A 24,578-nucleotide genomic window follows, 5' to 3' on the forward strand; every position below is an offset into this window, starting at 1 on the left:
ATTCACTGAGCCACCTAACAACCTCCTTTCTGGCACATAGTAGGTGCTTATTGACCGACTATAAACAGTAGAAAGAATACTGGATTAGTTTCACAGAATTATAGAATTTAAGAATTAGAAGTGACCTCACTGCCCATTTGTCCCAACCTACACATAAAAGGAATCCTCCCCATAATATATACAACAAATACTTGTCTAGTTCTTGTTTGAAGACCTCTTAGGAAGGTGATCTTGCCTTCCATCAAGGCAACCCATTTGCCTTTTGACTAGCTCCATTACTGAGTTTTTCCTGACATCTGGCCTCAGTTGGCATTCAAAGCCCTTCATAAACCATCTCTCCAGTCTTCCTACTTATTACTTCCCTACACATAATTTTCAATCTAGTGATTGCAGCCTCCTGGCTGTTCCATGAACAAGATTTTCCATCTTTCATTCCTGGGCATTTTCTCAGGCTATCTCCCTTTCTGAGCTTCCTTTAAGTCCCAACTAAAATCCCATCTTTTAGAAGAAACCTTCTCCATTTCCTCTTTAATTTCAGTGAATTTCCTCTTGTAATTATTTCTTATTTGTCTGTACATAGCTTGCTTTGAATATATTTGTTTTGTATGGTGTCTCCCCCATTAGATTCTAAGTTCCTTGAGTTTAGAGACTCTCTATTACCTCTTGGTAAACTCGGCTCTTTAGCATAGTATGTGGTACACAATAAGTGCTTAATAAATGCTTATTGAATAAATGAATTGGCTGCCTTATGTGCCTGAAATCACTTAATTTCCCTGGGCCTCAGTTTCCCAATGCTTGGGTTGGACCAGAAGCCTAAGAGTTTCCTTCCAGCTCTACATCTATGAACTCGTCTCTGAGTTATCATTCCCCTCCAGGCCTTCCACAGACATTCGCTGCTGTAAAGGCGTCTGCTTGTCAAGCTGGGAAGCCAAAACTAGGAAATGTAATTCAATCAACAAGCATTTCTCTATTAATTGTTTGCTATATGACAGGCACTGTGCTAAGCCTCTGAAAATATAAGACAAAAATGAAACAATTTCTGTCCTCCTGAGGTTATATTCTATTGGATAATGCAAATTAGAATGTAACAAGTACATTAAGAGATGCAAAATTCTGAGACGGGTTTGTAGGAAGAAGAGATCATTTCAGCGGCGGGCACATGCTGTGGGAAATTATGGTAGTGAGTTGGAAGACATTTGGGAAATCAGAAATCTCAGGGAGGACTATGGTACTTGACTTGGCTTTTATAGGATGAAAGTATTTCAGCAGGAGATGGAATCACAAAGGAATGGGAAGTGGAAGGGAAGCATGAAGGGAAGGTACAGTTTTCCTGGGGCTGTTAAATTAATCAATCGGTTATTATGAACTTGAGTGACAGAGTGAATAGTTAGAGAAAAAGTTGGAATCAGATTCTTAAGGTCCCCGCAGGCCAGCATCAGGATTTCATTCAGTAGATCAGTGGTCTTTGGAGAGGGGGAGGGAGGAAGAGAGATTCAGACTTGTAATTATTGGTATCTCTTAGTGTGAAAATGCCCTAATTCTCACTCATTTTTGAGAATAATCTGAACTACTTTTTAAAGTACCACTCTATATTCCCCAACATTCTACCCTTTCCTTCCTCATTTTAGTCTTTGTTCACTGGGCCCCTAGAACATGCTTCCCTTGTATTTTAAGTGGAAATTTAAGTGGCTTGTCAAGCTCATGGAGGTAGGAGGTATCTCAGGTAAGAATCCAATTTCTAGTCTGCCAAAAATGGACCTCTATTTTCTTGGGCACGTCATTTTCCCATTACTCACCAGGCCATGTTACCTCTCAAATCACCTCTCAAATCATTTCCTTTGAGAAGAAACAAGTTTGTGATTGGAGAGATCCTTAGTGCTATTGAAGCTCATCATGGCTTTAACAGTTCTATCAATTCATTTGAAAAGGATTTATTAAGGACCTACTTAATATGCCCACATTTTTGGAATTTTTTTGAACTCGGTTCCTCCTGACTCTAGGGTTAGTGCTCTATCCATTGCACCATCTAGCTGCCCCCAAACCTTTTCTTTTTATAGTTGAGGAAATTGAGACTAAGCAAGGGTTAGTGCATTGGTGAGAGCTGAACCAGAAGTCAGAAAGATTAAAATTCAAAACCAGTCTCAAATACGTAACTAATTTAATCTCTGCCTCAGTTTCTCCATCTGCAAAATGAGGATAACTTCCCAGTTATTTATATATACTATATATACAATTATATAATACAAATTATATAAAATAAATAAGAGTAAAAATATATAAATTATATATATGTGTAAATAACACATATAGTAGACATTTTAACTTTATATAAGAATACATTATAAATATAAAATAAATTTAAAATATGACATTTATTTATATATAAAATGTTTTATATAAAATGTATTTGAAATACATTTTTCTACATTTTATAGTACATTTCAGATATATTTTTATAAAAAATATATCTGAAATATAAAATATATTTTATGTGAATATATTATTTGTTATCATTTACACATACATATATTGTCTAAATACATTTCTTATATCTATTTTAAATAAATACTTAATATATTTAAATATATTTATATGTTGAAAACTGTCTTTACATATATTTGGGAAAATCAAATACTATTAAAACAAAATAAATACAAATTTATATATATATATATAAAGTGTGTTTTTATATATAAATGTATTTAAAGCATATTTATAAATAGTATATCTTACATATAAATGTTTTATAGTAATAATTTAAAATAGATACATACTTATAAACAGATATGCTTTTATATATTTTTATATAAAGTGTGTATGGGTGTAATGTGTTTTGCAGATCTTAAAGCACTAGTCTGATTCAGCTACCTTAAATGCTGGCTATTGATATTGCCCAAGGTCATAATTGATAAAATTATGCATTTAGAACTGGAATAGATCTTAGAGGCCAAGAGATCCAACTCCTTCACTTTACCAGAGTTTCAGGGCACTTTAAGTGACTTGCCCAAAGATAGCAAGTATTGTTGGAAGGGTCTAGAATTGGGGTTTGCACTTGAATGTTTTTAGGTGATAAATTAGTTTTTATTTTGGTATGGAACACTACAGGATATGATGGGTGAATGGAGTCCAGCAAAAGACCATGTCTCTGATGGCAATCCAATATCTAAGTGGGTCCTACTGAGGAACAAACTGACCCTGTAGAATTATCTTTCACCGACAGTACTATCTTGTACAAACAGAGCTATTCCATACTGACGCCCACTGTTGCCTTCTGTAATTTGGAACTATAGATGTCAACTCTAGAGGCTATCTTGTATAAACAGGAAGACCATGACCATCAATTGATTTACTGATGTATAATATCAGCATAGTTAACATATCTTGTTTTGGATCCTTTCCCATAAAAGGGAATTGTTAATTCATTCGGATTTGTGTCCCCTTATTAAACTGTCATAATAAAGTTTTTGCCCCCTCACCTGGAGATGGTTTGATTCTGGGAGTTCATTCCCCACTTTGTGACTTCTTATACCTTATTATGACTTCTTGTTGGACCTCACCTGTTACTACAGTTCTGTAGGCTGATTAATTTTCACACTGACCATGATCACAGGCTGCACTCTCACCTGCTGTGAACCCAGTCCAAAAATCATGAGATCTATCTCTAAGGACAGGATAGCAGTGGGTCTAGACCAGCCCATCATTTGATCATGGAAAAGCTTCAACATGTGTGACCTCTTGTTGATGAAGCAACATCATTATTTTCACGTGGGAAATAGAACTCATTTTGTTCAGTTGCAGAATTAGTAGCGCTGATAGGACCTTGTATTTTGTGTATGTGTGTATTTATATAAACGTGTGTATGTACACAAATGTATTGTATATATATATATATATATGATTACCCTAATGCCTTGTATTTTATATATTTATTTTTATACACACACACACACACACACAAATATATATATGTATGTATGTATTATTTCCCTTGAGGGAATATAAGCTCCTTGAAGCCAGGGCCTGGTTCCTTTTGGCTTTTTATCCCTGGTGACCTTTGCAGACATGAGCGTCTGATAAATTCTTGCTAACTGATTGCTTACTTATTTCTCTGTGTACTTGTTGTTTTACTTGATAGTCTATAAGGTTCCCGAGGACTTACTGAGTAATGATATTAAGAAGCACAAGCAATCTCTGGCTAGTCTGATGGTGGACTTGGTCATCTGGTGCTAACCATTATAACTTGTTGTTATTTTTTGATTCCTGCGGTATGATGACTTTATCCTCCCAAAACTGATGTGCTTCAATTTCCTGTTCTCACCAGTAAGTTTTAGAGATTTGTGATAAGGCTGTGTGATATTCAGATTCACACCTCTAATACTTATTGAGTGTCTCTGGTTTATAAAAGTGTTCCCTCTTCAAAAAATCCCCAATTTTTAAAAACTTAATAGCAGTTTTTTCAATTACATGTAAAGATAAGTTTTCAACATTAATATATGTAATATTTTATGTTCCAAATTTTTCTTCTCCCTTCTATCCTCTTATTTCTCCCCAAGAGAGCAAGCAATCATCTTAAATATATTTCCATATTAGTCATGTTGTGAAGAACAATCATTTAAAAAAGGGGGAAAACTTTGAGAAAGAAAAAAAAAAAACAAAATAAAAGTGAAAATAGTATGCTTCGATCTTCATTCACTCTCCATAGTTCTTTCTCTGGATAGGGATGGCATTTTTCATCACTATTCTATTGGAATTGCCTTGTAGCACTGTATTACTAAGAAGAGTTAAGTCTGTCATAGTTGTTGATACATTGTTGTATTTACTGTATACAATATTCTGGTTCTGCTCACTTCACTAGGCATCAATTCATATAAGAATTTCCAGGTTTTTCTAATATCAGCCTTCTCCTCATTTCTTAGGGAATGATAGTATTCCATTACATTCATATCCTACAATTCCAAAGAATTCCGATTCTCTGTCACTGGTAAAAGAGCTGCTGCAAACATTTTTGTACATGTCAACCTTAATCCCAAACTCTTTATTTATATGTTTGTATCATAGAATTTTCTCCCTCTGAAAATTGTGATAAAGAAAAACAAAAAGCAGAAATATCTGATGCAATGATTGAATTTGATAGTGTAGACTGTGAACTCTGTGCTATGAATCCCTATCCCTTTGCTGTAGCATTATTTGAAAAGTTTTTGTATTGGATATTTCCATTTCTTCACCATCCATTGTGTTTGTAATACAGCTTTGTTATGACTCCTTAGTCACTAAATACCTATTAATTGTAAAATCCAGTGACTCTGTTTCCCCATCAAACTTTCATTCTCTTATATTCCTCCTATTTTCAACAGACTTTGTCACTTCTGATTCTTTTCCTTTGACTTCAGAAGGGCCATATTGAATTCCTCCTAGCCTCTTCTTTACCTCTTAATGTGGGTGATGCTCTAAGGTCTTCCTTTGGTCTTCTCTTCCATTTACACTGTTTCCCCATAAAATGCTTTTACCTTTTTATGGAGACCTTGCATATCTGTATGTGTAACACAGTTCCAGATTCACATCTGAAGCCATCTTTGTGGCCTCTTGACATTTTCAAATCCACACAACTACAGCCAAGCTCAGTTATGGCATGATGGACTGGAGGCATGAAAACCAGGATTCATATCCTATCTCTGATAATATGTGTATGTTCCCACCTTGGGCCTCAGTGTCCTTATTTGTAAAATGAGAAGGTTGAGCTAGATGGTCTCACTCTACATGTGTGATTCTATGACCATTTCCCTCTTATACTTCTGTCTGTCTGATATCACCAACAACTCTTTTTTTCTTTCACTTTGCTCATCTCACCTTTCCTGAAGGTTTCTATTTCTATAGCATCTTTTAATGAGCCCATGGAGGGTGAGCTTAAAACCTGACATTTTTATTCAATTACAAAAAGTCATTATTTTACCTACTTTGTTATAGCCCTTAGAACATTAAATATAAATGAATAATTTATGATAAACAAGACAATGGCTTGATTCAAGACTATTTCTATTTGATGGCAGCTAGATGGTTCAATCTAGGCCAGGCCTGGAAACAGAAAAACTCATCTTCCTAAATTCAAATCTGGCTTCAGACACTAGCTGTGTGATCCTTGTCAAGTCATTTAACCCTGTTTGCCTCAGTTTCCTCATCTGTAAAGTGAGCTGGAGAAGGAAATAGTAAACAACTTCAGGAACATTGTAAATCTGAATTCTAAAAAAAAAAGAATGATACAAATAATGATAGCTCACATTTATATTCTGCTTTAAGGCAAATGAACAAGATGAAATGTTGGTCTGGAGAGGACTTATTTATATAGTGCTTTAAGGTCTTCACACTCATTTACTTTTCTCACCAACTTTGTGTTGCTAACTGTGTGACTCTGAGTGATTAAGTCACTTAACCTCTGTGACTCAGTTTCCTCTCCTGTTAAATGAGGGGATTGCCTCCCCTAATGATCTCAAAGGACTCTTCTAGCTCTAAATCTACATTTAGATCATTTCTAATTTGGTCATTAATTGTCCATTTTTACCATTTGATCATTCCTAGTTTTACAATGCCCCACCTTTGAATTAATTTTGTGCCATCTTTTCCTCAGGCATAATGATTTTTTGGTACTTGATTATCATATTGCCAGTTTCTTTCAAAACCTGTTTTACTATTGATCTACCATTTCTATTGACCATTGCCACATAAACTTTCATTTGTAAATTTCATGAGCATGTTACTTCTTTCTGTTTCCTGGTTATTAGTGAAGATGTTAAATAATTCTAAAACCTCCTGCTAACCCCCCAGGTCCCCTCAGGATACTTCCCTTTAATTAGTTTAGGCACCTTTAATCTTCATAATGTCCTCTGGATTGAGATTTCCAGCTGGTTTGAAATTCATGTGACTTTTTATCTAGCCCAGTTTGAACTAATTTCACAAGTCACAATCTGTGAGACATTCTATTAAATGTTGACTGATGTCCAAGCTTTCAAAGTGATTTTTTTTAAGTTCAGCTTTATTTTTCTCCTAAATCAGATTAACTTAGTCCAATTTGGTCTTAACAAACCAGAGCTGCTGATTGCTCACAGTCTCATTGTTCTATGAGATGTTAGCAACAAGTTCCTTTAGTAATGTTATTGTTATGCATTGTATTAATGTCAGATTTCACAAAGGGTGCTGTTCTTGCTAGAAATAGACTAGTTTAAAAATGTTATTTGTTGGTCTTGTTGCTATTTTCTTGTACTTTTATGTTTCAGTTTCTCAAAGGGAAAAAAACCAGCTCATTTATTTGTGATTCAATAACTCATCTAATTAACTCACTTTTAAAAGGCACCTTCTTATTTAAGTTGTATTAACCGTGTGGCTTAAGTTCTGCAAAAAGCCATAGTATACTGTGGCTTTGCAAAACACACTTTCCATTGCACTACCATTTAAAAATAATTTTCTCGCACCATTAAAATAAAATTGCCAAGGAAACGGTCGACTTTATGGTTAGCTTCTGGCTAGTGAGTAGCTGTAACTGTCACACAAAGGAGCATTTTGATATATGGAAATTCCTGAGCAACAAGATGAGGGAAAACCTCCCTGACACATTGCAAGAGAGGTTCTCTCTGTAGCTACCGTGATCACTTTTCTTCAATTCTGTTAAATCACTTTTACATGTGAGGCTTTTATCCCTCACTACATTTCCTCCAGTTGGGTTGTGAATTTTGAGGACATAACGGGGAAAAAAAAAAACCTGCCTTTTAGAACTGGGCTGTTGGGTGTCAGAATTCTTTTGTAAAAGAAAAAAAAATTGGTTTGTCTGGTTTCTTCGACTTCCTGTTTGTGGAGAGGTTTTCTTCATGTTTTCTTTTTTTCCTTTTGCTGCTAAAGTGTAAGCTGGTCATGCTTCTAATAATTGTTAGAAATTAGATCTGACCTATCTTGGTTTTTTCCCTGTTTCTTGTGTATTTTCGATGTTTGGTAGCTCTTTAACACAGTTATTATGATTTAGAAAAGGTCTTAGGAGCAAACCAGGAGGAAGCTAATCTAAGACCTTTTCAAGAGATAGGGAGGCAAACCATCTGCTTGTATGAGATAGGTAGGCCTGGATTTACTTGCCTCCCTAAAAGGCTCAGGAAAATTCTAAACAATAAGATCCTTTAAAAAAAATAGCCTTCTGAAGCAACTAGGCAACCTTTTTCTCAGGAAACATAATAGCTGAGAGGACAGACATAGTAGGTACTCTAAGGTGTTTTCTCCAAGTACTTGTTGCTGAAATAATTCATCTTTAAGGCGTTATGCATTGAAGATGAATATTGCAGGGGAGGACAAGCTATGTCTTTACTTAGGCTTTACCTAAGGTCAAAATCAGTAATACAAATAAATATGGGGTGGGAAAGGACTGGCTAGGACCAAAAGACTTGGGGATGATAGTATTGCCTGATCTAAGAGAGTGTTTTGTTTCCTGAAGAAAATGGTGCAACTGGGAAACCAGTGAATTTTGAGTCAGAAGATGTAGGTTCAAATTGCATATTACTTTTGTGGCTTTGAGGCAAGTCATTTTAGCTCTCGTGACTCAGTTTCCTCATATGCAAAATTGAGAACATTGGAGTAGATAAATTCTGAAGTCCATTTTAATTCCAAATCTATGACCCTATGAAGCCTGGAAGGCAATGGTGATTTCTAAAGAAATAGAATGAATATTTTTGTTGACTTGAATTTAGCATACAGAAGATCAAAAAATAGGCCTTCTGCTACATTCAGCATTAGTAAGGTCTTTATGAGAGTATTGTGTCCAGTTAATGTGTCTGCACATATATGCATGTATGTGTGTGTAAAAGATATGAAGAAACTAAAAAGGGTCTAGTATGGTGTAGGGGAAATTAAATTTGAAGTTGGAAGATGGCCAGATATTCAGGCAAAAACAGCTAGGTGGTGCAATCAGTAGAGTACCAGGTCTGGAATCAGGAAGACTCATTTTTCCTGTATTATTCAAATTTTGTTAACAGGATCGCAAAGAGTATGATATGACTGAACAACAAAATCTTCAGCAAGTTAGGAGACCTCTGGACCTCAGTTTCCCCATCTGTAAAGATGAGGTCTACAGTTCTAATCTTAGGATCTCAAAAACAATCAAAGTATTAGAGGTCTGGGGGAAAAGCCTTACTATGGAAAAAGGTTAAGGGATTTATTGATAATCTAAAGAAGAAAAGGTTGAAGGATTATGTGATTATTTTCTTCAGGTAGACAAAGGACCTTTTGCTAGGAGTGGGAAGAATGCTGATTAGTTATTATCTGTGTACTCAGCCTGAGAATTTGAGCTTGAATGGAACTCATAAAAACTCATAAAAATCAGAGTTGGAAAGAATCTTAGAAGTCATCAGGCATAATCAATACTGGGGGGGACAAGTTATAAGATAAGCTATGATTGAAAGGAAACCCACCATCTGATTGAAGCATTATTAAGAGTTTTTAAAGTCAGTGGACTGGAACTCAATTCTTTTTTTTTTTTTTTTTTATGTTCAAAATTTAATGTTTAATTTCTTTTTTTTTTCTTTTCTTTTTTTTATTTAATAGCCTTTTATTTACAGGATATATACATGGGTAACTTTACAGCATTAACAATTGCCAAACCTCTTGTTCCAATTTTTCACCTCTTACCCCCCCCAGCCCCTCCCCTAGATGGCAGGATGACCAGTAGATGTTAAATATATTAAAATATAACTTAGATACACAATAAGTATACATGACCAAAACATTATTTTGCTGTACAAAAAGAATCAGACTCTGAATTATTGTACAATTAGCTTGTGAAGGAAATCAAAAATGCATGTGTGCATAAATATAGGGATTGGGAATTTAATGTAATGGTTTTTAGTCATCTCCCAGAGTTCTTTTTCTGGGCATAGCTAGTTCAGTTCATTACTGCTCCATTAGAAATGATTTGGTTGATCTCGTTGCTGAGGATGGCCTGATCCATCAGAACTGGTCATCATCTAGTATTGTTGTTGAAGTATATAATGATCTCCTGGTCCTGCTCATTTCACTCAGCATCAGTTCCCGTCAGTCTCTCCAGGCCTTAATGGCAGGATGCTGTTGGTCATTTCTTACAGAACAGTAATATTCCATAATTTTCATATACCACAATTTATTCAGCCATTCTCCAACTGATGGACATCCATTCAGTTTCCAGTTTTTAGCCACTACAAAAAGGGCTACCACAAACATTCGTGCACATACAGGTCCCTTTCCCTTCTTTATAATCTCTTTGGGATATAATCCCAGTAGTAACACTGCTGGATCAAAGGGTATGCACAGTTTGATAACTTTTTGAGCATAGTTCCAAACTACTTTCCAAAATGGTTGGATTCGTTCACAACTCCACCAACAATGCATCAATGTCCCAGTTTTCCCGCATCCCCTCCAACAGTCATCTGGAACTCAATTCTTGATTCCGCTATTTATTAATAAGTATTATGATTGTTCCGTTGTTTTCAGTCATATGCTGAAAACAACTTGGGGTTTTCTTGGCAAAAATACTGGAGTTATTTGTCATTGTCTTCTCCAATTCATTTTACAGATGAGGAAACTGAGGCAAAAAGAAAGAAGTGACTTGCCTAGGATCACACAATGACCTAGTGTCTGAGGCCAAATCTGAAACTGGTTCTTCTTGAGTTAATAATAATAGGGCAGTTAGGTAGTGCTATGGATCGAATACTAGGTTTGGAGTCATGAAGAGCTGAGTTTAAATCCAACCGCAGAAACTATATCCTTACTTAGACTTTATCTAGGATCAAAATCAGTAATATAAATAAATACAGGATGAGAAAGGACTGGCTACGACCAAAAGACCAAGGCTTGGAGATTGTAGCAGATCCTAACCTAATCGTGAGTCAACAAATACAGTACTACATTAGAAGAAATCAGTATGATACTGTGTGTTTTGTGACCCTAGGCAGATCACTTATTCCTGTTTGCCTCAGTTTCCTTATCTGTAAAATGAGCTGTAGAAGAAAATGGTAAATCCCTCTAGTATCTAGCTATGTGACCCTGTGCAAGTCACTTTACTCTGTTTGCCTCAGTTTCCTCATCTGTAAAATGATTTGTAGAAGAAAACGACAAATCCCTTAGTATCTAGCTGTGTGATTCTAGTCACTTTACTCCATTTGCCTCAGTTTCCTCATCTGTAAAATGAGCTGTAGAGTGCAAATCACTTTAGTATCTAGCTGTGTGACCCAGTGCAAGTCACTTTATCTATTTACCTCAGTTTCCTCATCTGTAAAATGAGTTGTAGAAGAAAATGGCAAATCCCTTAGTATCTAGCTTTGTGACCCTGTGCAAATCACTTTACCCTGTTTGCCTCAGTTTCCTGATCTGTAAAATGAGCTGTAGAAGGAAATGGCAAACCACTCTGGTGTCTTTGCCAAGAAAACCCTAATTGGGGTTACAAAGAGTCAGGCATGACTGAAATGACTGAACAACAGCTTCCTGATTCCAGGTCTGGCACTCTATCCATTGCACCACCCACACCTCCCCATTATTTCTGAAAAAGCCCAACGTCACTGACCACATCCCAGACCGAAGCCAGTCTTCTGACTGACCATTGTCTTGCCATTGAAATTTGCTGACTCTAGAGGAAAGAGTGAGGCTGATGACTTTGCTCAGTTCTGCCTTGCTGTGTATCTAATTCACAAGCAAATCAAGACCTCATCCTTGTTAAGTCATTGGTCCTTTTTGAAAACAAAGGAATAACAATAGAGCAAATCATTTCATCTCTGAGCAAACTGAGGAGGGGGAAGGGACTAGATAACCTGTAATGAGTCTTCTAGCTTTAAATTACAATCCTGTGATCTCTGAACATAGCCCATCCTACCTTGGGATCTTTATAAAGTTGGACAGAAAGGAAAACTAATAGTGGTATATGGATACAAAGGGTCTGATTTCCAATTCCTGTGTTGACATTGAGCAAGAGATTAGGTCTCTTCAGGCCCCATTTTCCTCATCTGTAAAATGAGTGTTGTACTGGGTGACTTATGTACTGTTTCCCAGTCCTAGAGCCATGATCTTATAAATCTAAAAAAATGCTAGCTGGGCATTGATACCAAATGAGATATTCCTTGAAGTCTCAGTGAAAATCCCACTTTCAGTGAAAATCCCACTTTCTGTAAGAAGATTTTCTCCATTCCCCTTAATTCTAGTGCTTTCCCCTTTGAGACTCCCTTCAGTTAATCCTGTCTATATCTTATATCTACAAATACAAAAGTTTATGTATCATAAGAAAATAGTCATCTACTCTGGTTTGTTATAGATATTCATCTGCTTGATATTAAATGGTTAGTCCTTGACTTAGATTCTTCCATTGTCTGATTCTATGATTTACTGCTATTCTTTCTTAAAAAGTATTGTTCTTTGAAGAATTAATTTTGGGGAGGAGGTAATTTTCTTTTTAAATTTAGAGGCACTGGTAGAACCAGTGATCTAGCTGTCTTAAGGAACTAAGTTCAAATCTCAATTCCACCATTTACTAACCTTGGGTTGAATCAAATTGGAAGGACCTTAGAAGTTATTTAGTACAAAACTTCTTAAATTGTGAGTTGTGGCCCTTTATGCGGTCATGTAACTGAATGTAGGGATCATGAAACTGAATGTAGAGATCATGAAATTATGATTTATTATCAGTAAATGTTTGATTTGTATACCTATTTTATGTACCTATATATCTGGTATTGTATAAAAATTTCTTGGACAAAAAAGAGTCACAAATGGAAAAAGTTTAAGAAGTCCTAATCAAATCCAATCACTTCATTTTAGAGATGAGCAAACTGAGACCCAGGAAAGTGAGGTGAATTCTTCCCAGAGCCTCCATTTTTGATGAAGGGACCCTAATTGGCCATCCCTCATTCTCTCCTTAAAAATACCTCATTGCTCCCCTTTTCATCTCTTCTTTTATGTTTTCTCCCCCCATTAGAATGTAAGTTTCTTGAAGGGATAGACTATTTTAGTTTGTACTTGTATTTGTGTCCCTAGCATTTAGCACTGTACCCGATACAAAGTGAGTGCTTCATAAATGCTTGTTGAATCCCTCATTCAAGGGACTGACCAATTTGCCCAAGATCTTACATGTAGGAAGTATCCGAGGTCCCATTGGAAGCCATGTCTCTTTGAATGAAAAGTTCTTTTCCCATCACATTGAGCTGGCATATGTACAAGGGTGTTGGAAACTCTCCAGTGCTCTGCAAGCATAAGGCATGATCATTTAGAATTATGATAATTATGTATGTTGTGAAGCCTATGGCAGCTGGCTTCCTTTGGCTTCCATCCGTTGCCGTGTTTATTTTGTGAATCTCCAAAGGCATCGAGGTAGAAAGCGTTTTTGAGATTATTGTAACGTCAAAGTCTTCAGCTCTGTTTTGTCTCTTTTGAGACATAAACTAATTGGTCTGACCTAATGCTTTTGTGAGTTGAGAGACAGATGAATCTTAAGCCCTGTTCCTACTGAATTCACTGAATTTGGTGAGGTGTCTACGTTTATTGGCTAAATATGGCAGTATCCTGACGATTTCTTCAAAGGACAGTTATGTTATTTTCTATTATTAATCTTGCATTTGCTGATCTTGGATTTCCTGCAGGTCTTCTCCATCCAGTCCATAATGCCACAGAAAGTATCGACCCTGGGGAAAAGTGATTTGATTGTCATTGGAACCAACTTTACACAAGCATCTAATATCTCCATGATACTAAAAGGAACCAGCACTTGTGACCAAGATGTGTGAGTCGATTGTTGTTCAATTGTGTCCAACTCTCTGTGACCTCATCAGGGGTTTTCTTGGCAAAGATACCCAGAGTAGTTTGCTATTTCTTTCTCCAATTAGAGTGCAATTTAAAAAAATCTCCATAGATCCAAGTGATTTCTAAGCCCTATATCTTACCTTATTATTATTTGGGAAAATAAATATTCAATATAATAAAATCCCAGTGCCATGAAATAATTCTACTGTTGTAATTCATTGTGAGAGGATGTGAGCTGCGAAGCCAAAGGAAAAGCTCCCAAAGATTGTATATAAAGCAAATATATAAAAATATATTTATATATTTATTATTATATTATATATCATACTCACACACTCTTATATATATAAAGCAAAAAAAAAAAAAAAAAGAACAATTCATACTCTCAAGGAACTTGAAGTCTTCAAGAGGGAAACAACATGTTTATGTACCAATAAGATATAGACCGGATTAACTGAAGGGGACTCTCAGAAGGAAAGGCACTAGAATTAAGGGGAATGGAAAAAGTCTTCTTGTAGAAAGTGGGATTTTTGCAGAGACTTCAAGGAAGCCTCCAGGGAGACAGTGATGAGAAGCAATGTAATTGTAGGCACAGAGACAAGCAGTGTTGGAAGGTAGAGGGCTAGCGTCATGTAAGTCATAGAATGAGTGGAGGGGAGAAGGGTGAGAGCAGATTGTAGGAGTGGGAAGGGTTCAGGTCATGAAGGGCTTTAGAAGACAAACAGGATTTGCTCCTAGAGGTGATAGGGAGTTACTGGAGTTTATTGAAGAGGGGGTTAGGTGACCTGGTCAGAGCTGTGCTTGAGGAAGATCATTTTGGCAGCTGTTTGGGAGAGACTTAAGAAGAACCCTCCAGGAATCGAGTACAAGAATCTAGTTGTGGAGAAATCACAGCCTATTTAAGGCATCATTTTAGCTCTAGGGGCATCTCAGAAGCTATCTAGTCCACCCCCCTCATTTTATAGGTGAAGCTCAGGGAGTTAAGAAGCATGTTTAAGTTCATACAAGTAGAATGTTGCAGAGAAGGGATTTGAATCCAGATTTTCAAACTCTAGATCCACTAACCTTTCCACTGCTTCACTTGACCTTTGAAACCAACCTTTTATCCATTTTGCTTCATACAAAAATATACATCAATATGAAGATACACATATTTTCTTTTTCTGGTCTGTCTTACCTCCTTTTCCCCCTCTTTCCTTTTTGCCTTCTTTCTCTATTCACCCCTTATATCTCTCTCCTTCCTTCCTGCTGGCTCCTCTCCTTTTCCTTACCTCCCCCTGCTCTTTTCCCTTCTACCCTTTTCTCCTCTTCACTCCTATCTTCTTTTCTTCCCCCTTCATCCCCACTGCCCCTCTCCTCTACTGCCTCCTCTGCTCCCTCCCTCCTTCTCTCTCTGTCTCTGTTTCTATCCGTCTGTCTTTATCTTGGTCTTCTCTCTTTTTCTCTCTCTCTCTGTCCATCCTTCTCTTCCCCTCTTCCCACTCCCTCCTTCTAACTTCCCTCCCTCTTTCCTCTTCTCCTTTCCCTTTCCGCTGACTCCTCATTCCCCCTCTCTTTCGCTGCTTCCTTTTCTCCCTCTCCTTTTCCCTCCCTCCTCTCTCTCTATGTTTGTCTCTCTGCCTCTCTTCTCTTCTCCTCCTTTCCTTATTTCCAATCTCCCTCCTTCTTCTCTCTTCTTTCCTTTTCCTCTGACTCCTCACTTCTCTCCCTCTTCCTGTCTGTTTCTCTTTCTATTTCTTTGCCTCTCTGTTTCTGTCTGTCTCTCCCCTTCCTCCTTCTTCTTTCCCTTTCTTCTGACTCCCCACTTTCCTCCTCTTTCACTGCCTCCTTTTTTGCTTTCCACCTTCCTCTTTTCTCATCCTTCCCCTTCTGCTCTCTCTTCCCCTTCCTTTCCCCCTCCTCTTTCCCCTCTCTTCCCCACTCCCTCTCTTTTCTTCTGCCTCCTTTCCTTCATCTCTCCTTTTCTCCATTCCTCTCATTACCCAGTAATTTCTGGAAAATTTTATAACAAAATGTGGCTATATTTGTGTTTTATTCAAAATTGAATACTTAATCAGTTCTTATTGTAAAAATGACAGGACCTGTGTCATCTCTTCAGTCCAGGAATCCCTAGATGAGGAAGATCCTCTCCCAGTGCAGGTTGACACTTAGTCTGCAGCCCAGAGTCCTTGAGAAATGCCTTTTCCGGATCATTTGGGCAATAAGTGTCAGGGACTGGACTTGAGTCCAGATTTTGCTGGCTTGGGGGCCACTCACTATTCACTCTTCCCTTGACCTGTGCAATGGCAGTTTTAACTCCTCCAAGACATGCATATGATCATTTTCCTTGCCAGCTTCATTCACTGAGCTTTCTGTTGTAATCCATTTGCTACACACACAATTAACATTCCATTCTGAATCAGTGAATTTGGTGTCTGTGTTCTTGGTGAAGTCAACTGTTTCTCACTGGCCTTATTCCTGTGTTTTTGCCATTTTCTAAAATTAGCTGCTTGCTGTGCTTATCTTCACTGCAATGTCATTTTCATAGCTTTTATTCAGATTAAATACCTTATTATTATATTCCTCCCCCCCTCCCATTCCCACCCCAGTTTCTTAATGTAAGTGAAACTGTGAAGTTAGCCACCTGTGTTTGCACAGAAAGGTGATCAGCTCTCTGGAAACAATATGTGTTTTTCAGGGAGTCAGGCTATTTCTGACTGATTATGCCAGCATTTCAATTCTGAATGTGTCTTGATGCGCCAGAGTTATTAAATTAAATGGCTAAGAGATCCCTATCTGAGGAACATCTCGGTAACCACATCTGTGGCAGGAAGCCCAAGGTCACTGGCAGCAAAGGTCATGTTCCCTTAACGGTAGAACATTGTTTGATTGCTTTAACCCGAATTATCATCCTGTCATTCCTAAAGGACAAGGACGTGTGCTGGGAAGGAATGAGATTATGAAGAACCATCTGTTGTCACATGGCTCTCTTATAGTTAGCCATTAATTTGGGATTTTAACATTCTATCAGTTTTATAATGTCTCAGTTAGAGGCTCAGAAAGGATCCGATAGGCCAGCTAGTCTAATTTCTTCACTTGACAAATGAGGAAACTGAGACTCAGAGAGTGAATGTGAAGGATTTGTGGAAGGTTCCCTAGAGCCGTAAGATTCACAGCCCAATTTGGCCCCCAATCCCACTGATTTACGCTCATGAGCACCATAGTGGTCTCCCTTGCTAATAATTTTCTCCTTGAATAACTCATTAATTTTATAATGACTATGACTAGTTTTGGAGCTAGAAGGATCCTTCTTTAAAAGCTAAGTCATCATAGAATCATAAATTTAGAGCTGAAAGGAATCTTGGAGACTATTCAGTCCAAAACTATCATTCTACTGATACAGGAACTGGAGAATAATTAAGTGACTTGCCCAGAGTCACACAGCTAGCAACTGTTTGAGACAGAACATCCGGTGCTTATTTGCTGGCCCACCTAGCTACTTCTTGCCCAAAGATGAAGGCGAGGCAGCCAAGGACCAGGGAGATTGATTTACCTTAACAGGTGCACAGGTGAGAAGTGACAGAGTCAAAATTTGAACTGAGTCTTCAGTCTTCCATTTTTTTTTTTTTTTTTTTTTGTAGTTGTTTTTTCCCTCATCACAAGAGTTTTCAGAAAGAAAACACTCATGTGATTTTGAGATAGTGCTAACCCAGAATGTGATTTAGGTGTTTCCTGAATTTATTCTTGTTCCTTAATAATGCATGCATACTTCAAATAGGAATAATAGATTGTTGCTGTGTATCAAAACCGTGCCAGGCGTTATGCAAATACAGCCAGATCTTAATTTTTTATGCTGGCTAGAGTCTCTTTTTAGACACAAGTTTTAATCCAAAGTTTCCCAAAAAGACAGAAGCTGTGGGGTGCCTCCCTGTGGATCTTTGCCTGATCCTCAAGGCTGCTTCACTTTCTGGCCAAAGGAACTCTCCCACGGCCACGTCCAAGTTGCAGGATTTCTGATTTTGGCTGATTTTGGGGCAGAGATCAAGAATGTGTTAGAGATCATTGAGTCTAGCCCCTCTTTTCAGCATTGAGGAAACAGATTACCTGGAAAGTCAGGTGATTTTCCTCTAAGATAGGTTTTGCTTTGGCAATCTGGTGAAGCTTATGGACTCCTTATATATTCATAGGATTACAAAGAAATGAATATATTGAAAAAAAGATGCATTTTCCCTCCATCTGTGATCCATGGACTCCTTGAAATCTGTGCATTGATCAGTATTGTGGTTGAAGGCTTTCAATAGTCATAGACCAAAGATTTTTGGCTGTTTTCATTTCATAGATTCTTTTGGCATTCTGGTGAAGTTTATCGATTCTTTCTCAGAATATTGTTTTTTAAATACATAAAACAAAATCTGTGAGATTGATGAGATTAGATTCAGGAACCAAAATGATGAGATAAGCGTTCCTGGTGGTCAGGGAGTTAAATGATGAGGTTAGTGGCAGGTTCAGGGTTCAGGGAACCAAATGAAGAGTTTGGCTCTCCTAAATCCCCTTAGGATCCGTTGCAAGGTAGGGAGTTGTGGGAACCCGCTTTTGGTGGCACAGAGGTCCTTTGTAAAGGAATTTATGAACCCGAAAAGCTAGACTGATAAAAAGAAGTTTATTACTGGCATTGGGAAGTCGGCCTTTGCTATGAATGAACAGAAAGGCTGAATTCCTTAGTGGCAAGGTCCTGGCAGAGAAGTAAAGTTTCTAGTAGAGAAATCCTGACAGAGGTATAAAGTCTTGTTAGGGAAATAGGTGAGGGAGCTAAAAAAAGGGTAACACTGGAAGAGAATATTATTTCAGCAGGCAGAGTTTTTCCTTGGCATGGTATGGTTAGGTCCTCTGCAAGGAATGAGTTTAAAATTGACTCTTTTTATAATAAAAGCCTTGGCTACAACCAAAGCCTGCTCCCAAAGGGTCTGGTCAGCTTGAGCTGGAATTGAATGGAATTGAATGAGTCTTTCTTCAATTCAATAGGGTTGGAATTCTCCAGCTCCAGACTCAAGTACCCTCACCTAGAGAAATCACTTTATTTGATTCCCTGGAACGGTCTCTCACAGAGGCAGGATTCAAGGAGAATTTTTTCTTCAAGGAGTTCAAGTGCTTTACCTCATGGCTCATTCCCAAAGTCAGAGAGAGAGAAAGAGAAAGAGTTTTGGGGCTCCTCTCATCAAGATTACAAAGGAAATCAACTTTATGGAATCAGTTATCAAAGTTAAAAAACAAATTCTCAGACTCCACGTTAAGAACACTTGCTCTGAGGTCGAAGATGGTAAATCTGGAAAATTTCCAATTAAAAAGCTGGAATTTTAACCCTGGTCATTTGACTATACATTCTTTCTTTCTAACTTTGCCATGTTTCTGAGTTTGCTTTTTGGTTTACTGTGAGGTTTCTAGTGTCACTTCTGGAGCTGGATCTCCAGAGCAGTGAAGGAAAGGGTTCCATCCACTTACCTGAAATATTTGGTGACCTTCTCTCCCAGAGACTCTTGTTGTACCATGTTCTGGTCAAAGGTACATCTGTAGCATTGTATTTAATTCTGAATACACCATTTTATAAAAGACATTGACAACCTAAAGGGGACAGATACGATGGTGAGGGTTCATAAAACCTATGCCATCCATAGAACTGGGTATGTTGAGCTGTTAGGGGATATATATATATATATATATGCTTTTTATATTTATGTAAATATAAATATAATAACTTTTTTGTATTTGAAGGGGCTGTATAGGCAAGTCAAGATAACAAGCATTTATTAAGTCTACCTGTGTGCCAGGAACTATGCTAAGTGCTGAGCATACAAACAGGAAATTCCTGCCCTCAAGGAGCTTATATTCTAATGGAGAAAAACAACATAGAAAAGGAAGCCAAAAAAGAAGGAAAAGGAGAGATTTGCACCCTCAAGGCTATGGTGGAGAAAATCCAAACAGTAATAAATAAAGTGTGTAGAGAAATGTGAACAGAGTTAACCTAAGTACTTTGCTTGAAAGTAGTTGTGGGAGGAACCACTTACTCAGGAGGGGCTCCAGGAGTGGAATATGTTTTCAGAGTGTTGTGGCAAGTGAAAGATGAAATCACCGAGGAAACAAAAATTTGAGCTTCAGAACTTATTGATTTATTAAGCAATGCTTGCTGATTATCCAACAAACTGGTCCCATACCTCCTCAGCTTAGTCCTGGACCTTGAATACAGGGGAAGACATATCTTTGTGCTTTAAAAATAATTAATCAAATAAAATGAATTAATTAAAAGGAAACAGAACAACAGTAGGTAATCTCATGTAACTGGATAAAAAGATTAGGGACTCTTAAGTTGGGAAGGGGAAAGTGAAGAGGTATAATTACCTGAATTCAGAAAAACAGGTGTCCCACTACTCCCCAAGTGTCTGTAAACAGTTAAAGAAACAGAGAAACAATAACTGATTGATCAGTATGGGGCCACTTTTTAGATAAGACATGTGTTGCTTGAGATGTATAATTGTGAGTTTCTGGTCAATATAATCCACGTCCTTAGTTAAGGGTCTCTTAAGTAGCTGACAAAAGTGGTCTAGCTTCCCAGGGCTAAGTTCAGTACAATAATGTTTTCTCCTAATTCCCACAACTGAATTAAGTTTCCTCATAGGAAACAATTTGGACTGGACCCAAAGTTGAATAGAAACTAAGCTAGCTCTAGAATTGAGTCACAAGAAGGAGAGTCAGTGTGGTTTACTTAATTCCCACAGTTCACCACTTGCTGTCCTAATTCTCCTCAATTCTTTCAGTGTAAAGGCTACTGTGGCATGGTGAATAAAAGTCTGGAAAGTCAGGACTAGATCTGAGGGAAAAAGAAAGCTGAAGTTAGTTCTGCTTTGCCCCAGAAAGCAGAAATTGGAGCAGTGGGTTGAAGTGGGTAAGGAGGAAGAAGGAAGATAAGGAAGGTCAGGCTTTCTCAAAGTAGAAAGAGATGACCTGGGAGGTCCATCCTTCCTGGTATCTCCAGTGAAGACTGGGTGATCTTTCATTGAGAATAAAGTAGAAAACAATAAAATCAGAAGATCTGTTTTTAATTCTTATCTCTGGTACTTGTAAGTTCTATGATCTTAGTTAATCACTCAACATGTCTGGTCCTTAATTTCCTCAGCTGAGGAAAATTCATTCCAGAAAATGAATGAGTGGTCCTACAGTGCCTCTTGAGATCCCTTGCTACTAGCTTGCCTTCAAAGACAGTAAAATCAACTCCCTTTCAGTCTTTCCATCAGTTCCTGTGGATTTAGCAATCTTCCTTATGTATATGTCTCCCAAATCTACATATCTGGAGGTGATAACTGTCCTGAACCCCAGTCCTTTATCTCTCATTACCTGCTAGACATCTCTACCCAGAAATCTCATGATTACTCCATCCAAAGCAAAACTTATTATTTTCCCTTTGAAACCCAGTTTTCCTTCTTTCTAGTTTCCCTGTTTCTCTTGAGGGCACTCTTGCTGTTTTGATCACCTATAATCACAACCTCCCTTCTCCTTGATTTTTTTATTCTCCCTTCCTCTCTCACTTCCCTGTCTCAGCACCTATCACAGTGCCTGTCACAAAGCAGGAGCTTAGGATGCTCATTGAATGCTTGCGTAGGTTTTTTCCTCTTGTCTTTCTCCTATAATAGAGATTCTTATGCCAGGTGAGAGGAGAGGAGGAGGAGGAGGGGGAGGAGGAGAAAAGAGGCTTCAGGTAATCCAGAAACTGATTATAAGCCCTTTGAATAAGAGCCACTTGGATGTAGGTGTTTCCTTAGTAAATCCTGGGTTAGTATGATTCTGATGGATTTAAGACAGCTATAGGTAATCAGCCATGGTCAAATAATGACTTTATTTAAGAGTCCTTTTACCCATCTCTTCTAGAATACATGTTCATCAGGTGCTGAACGACACACACATGAAATTCTCTCTCCCATCAAGTCGGAAGGAAATGAAGGATGTTTGTATTCAGTTTGATGATGGGGACTGCTTTCCTGCGGGGACACTGTCTTTTGTTGCATTGCCTTCGTGTTCCTTTATTTTCCCAGCCACCACGTGGGTCAGGTAACTGCTTGAATCTCAGGACCATTGTCTTTTTTTTTCTTTTTCTTTTTTTCTTGCTGTCGCTAATAGACAAAAGCATGGCAGTAAAAAAAGCCATCAGTTTCACCAACTTGAATTTGGGTGGAGAGAAGCCAGAATGAAAACCTTTCAAAGATTCCCCTAACAGAAGGAAGGGAAATTCCAAATCGAGTCTAAAATACCCCAATTTAAACGCTGCTTGACAAATACAGTAAATAAGCAGAAAACCTCCTTGTGGTTAAATTAGAATCTAGACACAGGTGTGAAAGTTTAAACCTATTGCTCTCTCTTCACAGTGCATCTAATTTTCAAAGTAATTCCTGGGTTCAGCTACAAATTAAGATCTCCTTGAACTCCTCTCCAGTGTTCCTATTGCTCAGCGTTAGGTGTGAAGTGGATTCAGGAGGTGGTTGTCCTTTATTTGCTCAGAAACCATTCCCAAAGGCAAATCACTAAGATAGTGTCATATTGCAAGGTAAAACTACTGAGCCTGACTTGTTTGCACAGTAATGGCCGGACTGCCTCTGAGACCCTTCCCTCAGAGTCCTGTGCCACTGATAGATAAGGTAAATAGACTGGCTGGATTTCCGATGGAAGGCTCCCTGTTTCAAACCTATGTCACTGGCCTTGCTGTCAACAGGGACTCCATCCAATTGAGCTAACATGCCCAGACTTCTGTCCCAATGAATGAATGTTTCTTAATCCATATCAACAGAGTTTTAGGGGAAATCTCTATCTAACAGAGAACTAACTGTCTATTTTGCATAGTACAGAGACTTTGATTTGGATATAATCTCACAAATGTAAAGTAGACTCAGAGTTCCAATTAAATCTGTCCCCAGGTTTGACAATTGCCTTGTTAGCTTGGGGGGGTAAATGAGGAAAGGAAGAAGTTTAAATATGAAATATGACGTATCCTAACTGGTCAATAATTTCTTTGTTCATTTTTTTCAGTGGCGGTCAAAATATAACCATAGAAGGCCGGAATTTCGATGTAATTGATAATTTAATTATTTCCCACGAAGGGAAAGATTTCAGTGTAAGTCATAAAAATAAATCGTATGATTATTTTTATCTTTTTATCACTTTGTTACTGTGAAAACTAAAATTGATTTTGTTATTATTGCTCAGTTGTTTTCAATTGTGTCCAACCCTTCACACCCTCATTTGGGGTTTTCTTGACAAAGACATTAGAGTGCTTTGCCATTTCCTTTGGCTGCTCGCTTTACAGATGAGGAAACTGAGGCAAATAGTGTGAAATGATTTGTCCAGAGTCCCACAGCTAATAAGTGTCTGAGGTCATATTTTAACTCTGGTCCTCTTGACTCCAGGGCTGGGCACTCTATCAGTTGCTGCTCATAAAATTCATTTAGGAAACATATTGTTTTATGCTTTCTTTTTTCTATCCAGATTCATGTTGTCATTACTATGTCCTTGACAAGAAAATTCCTCTCTTATAGGTACCTGCATGTAGGTACCTGCTCAGTAACTTAGCTCTATGTTAAGTGACCTATCCAGGATCATCTAAACAGTGTGTTTCAAAGACAAGAGTTGAATATGGGTCTCTCTGACAACGACACAAGCTCTTTATCTCCTATGCTATGTGCTTAATTATGATTATTTTTTAAATTGAGTCAGTGTGACATAGTGAGGAGAGTGTTAGATTTGGAGTGGTAAAGACCTTTGTTCAGAGAGCACATCTCTGTGTCATCCTGGGTAAATCACTTCATCCAGTTGAGTTTCAAGCAGTTTGCTAAGATCCAGAATGAAGACCATCTTAGTGACCCTGTAGTTGACAGATGCAGGAACTATGAACCCGAAAGAGGAAGGGTCTTGTCGAAAATTGCTCCCACAGGACGGCAAGGAGGCAGGTTTTTAAGCCAGATCCTCTGCCTCCAGAGCTGGAGTTCTTTTTACCAGATCTATTGCTTCCCATTCATCTAATGAATTATAGATTTGCCCCACTGACAGATACATAGCATATTCTCATCCTGATGAAATCACAGATGATTAAATAATTTTACATGTGATATGTTGAATGGCATGTCATGGAATAGTCTAAAATGATATTAATCTGTATTTGCCCATTACAGCATTTTAGGTGCTCAAAGATTTCTTTCTTTTATTCAGTCCTCAGCACCCCCATGAGAAAGGAAAGGATAGTTATTAATATATCCATCTTACTGATAAGACCCAAGAAGTACACTCATGTAGCTGCCATCTTTTTTCATTTCCTTATCCTTTATATTCTTTACTTGGTTTCTTTCTGCCCTCTCCCCTTTTTCCTAAGCCAGCTTTCTACCCTGGTCAAATCCAAATTGGAATACTGTGTTTAGAAATTACATTTTTAAAATAAATAGATTTTGTTTTTTTCCAATTACATGTAAAAACAAAATTTTAAGTTTTGAGTTTTAAATTTTATCCTGCCTACCCTACTCTCCTCCATCCTGAAGTCATAAGCAATTGGATGTAAGTTATACATTAGCAGTCATGTAAAAGATTTTCATACTAATCATGTGAGACACTACTTTTTTTTTTTAAAGAAAGCTTTTTCTTTACTTTTTTCTCAATTACATATAAAAACAGTTTTTAACATTCTTTTTTAAAATTTTGAGTTCCAAATTCCTTCCCTCTCTTCTCTCCTTTCTTCCATCTTTGAGAAGGCAAGCATTTTGATATCGATTATACATGTGCAGTCA

At 37.6% G+C, this 24,578-nt stretch overlaps 1 protein-coding gene across 2 annotated transcripts in view; it reads left to right on the forward strand.

Moving 5' to 3' along the window:
- Window positions 1-24,578, forward strand: part of PLXNC1 (plexin C1) — a 237,013-nt gene that overhangs the window by 100,113 nt on the left and 112,322 nt on the right. For both annotated transcript variants that reach the window (XM_031940840.1, XM_031940839.1), the window contains exons 10-12: window positions 13,626-13,765; window positions 21,682-21,861; window positions 22,834-22,918. In XM_031940840.1, the coding sequence (XP_031796700.1) occupies window positions 13,626-13,765; window positions 21,682-21,861; window positions 22,834-22,918 (405 nt within the window). The remainder of the gene's footprint in view (window positions 1-13,625; window positions 13,766-21,681; window positions 21,862-22,833; window positions 22,919-24,578) is intronic.

This window comes from Sarcophilus harrisii, chromosome 5, assembly GCF_902635505.1.
Source record: "Sarcophilus harrisii chromosome 5, mSarHar1.11, whole genome shotgun sequence".
Lineage (NCBI taxonomy): Eukaryota > Metazoa > Chordata > Mammalia > Dasyuromorphia > Dasyuridae > Sarcophilus > Sarcophilus harrisii.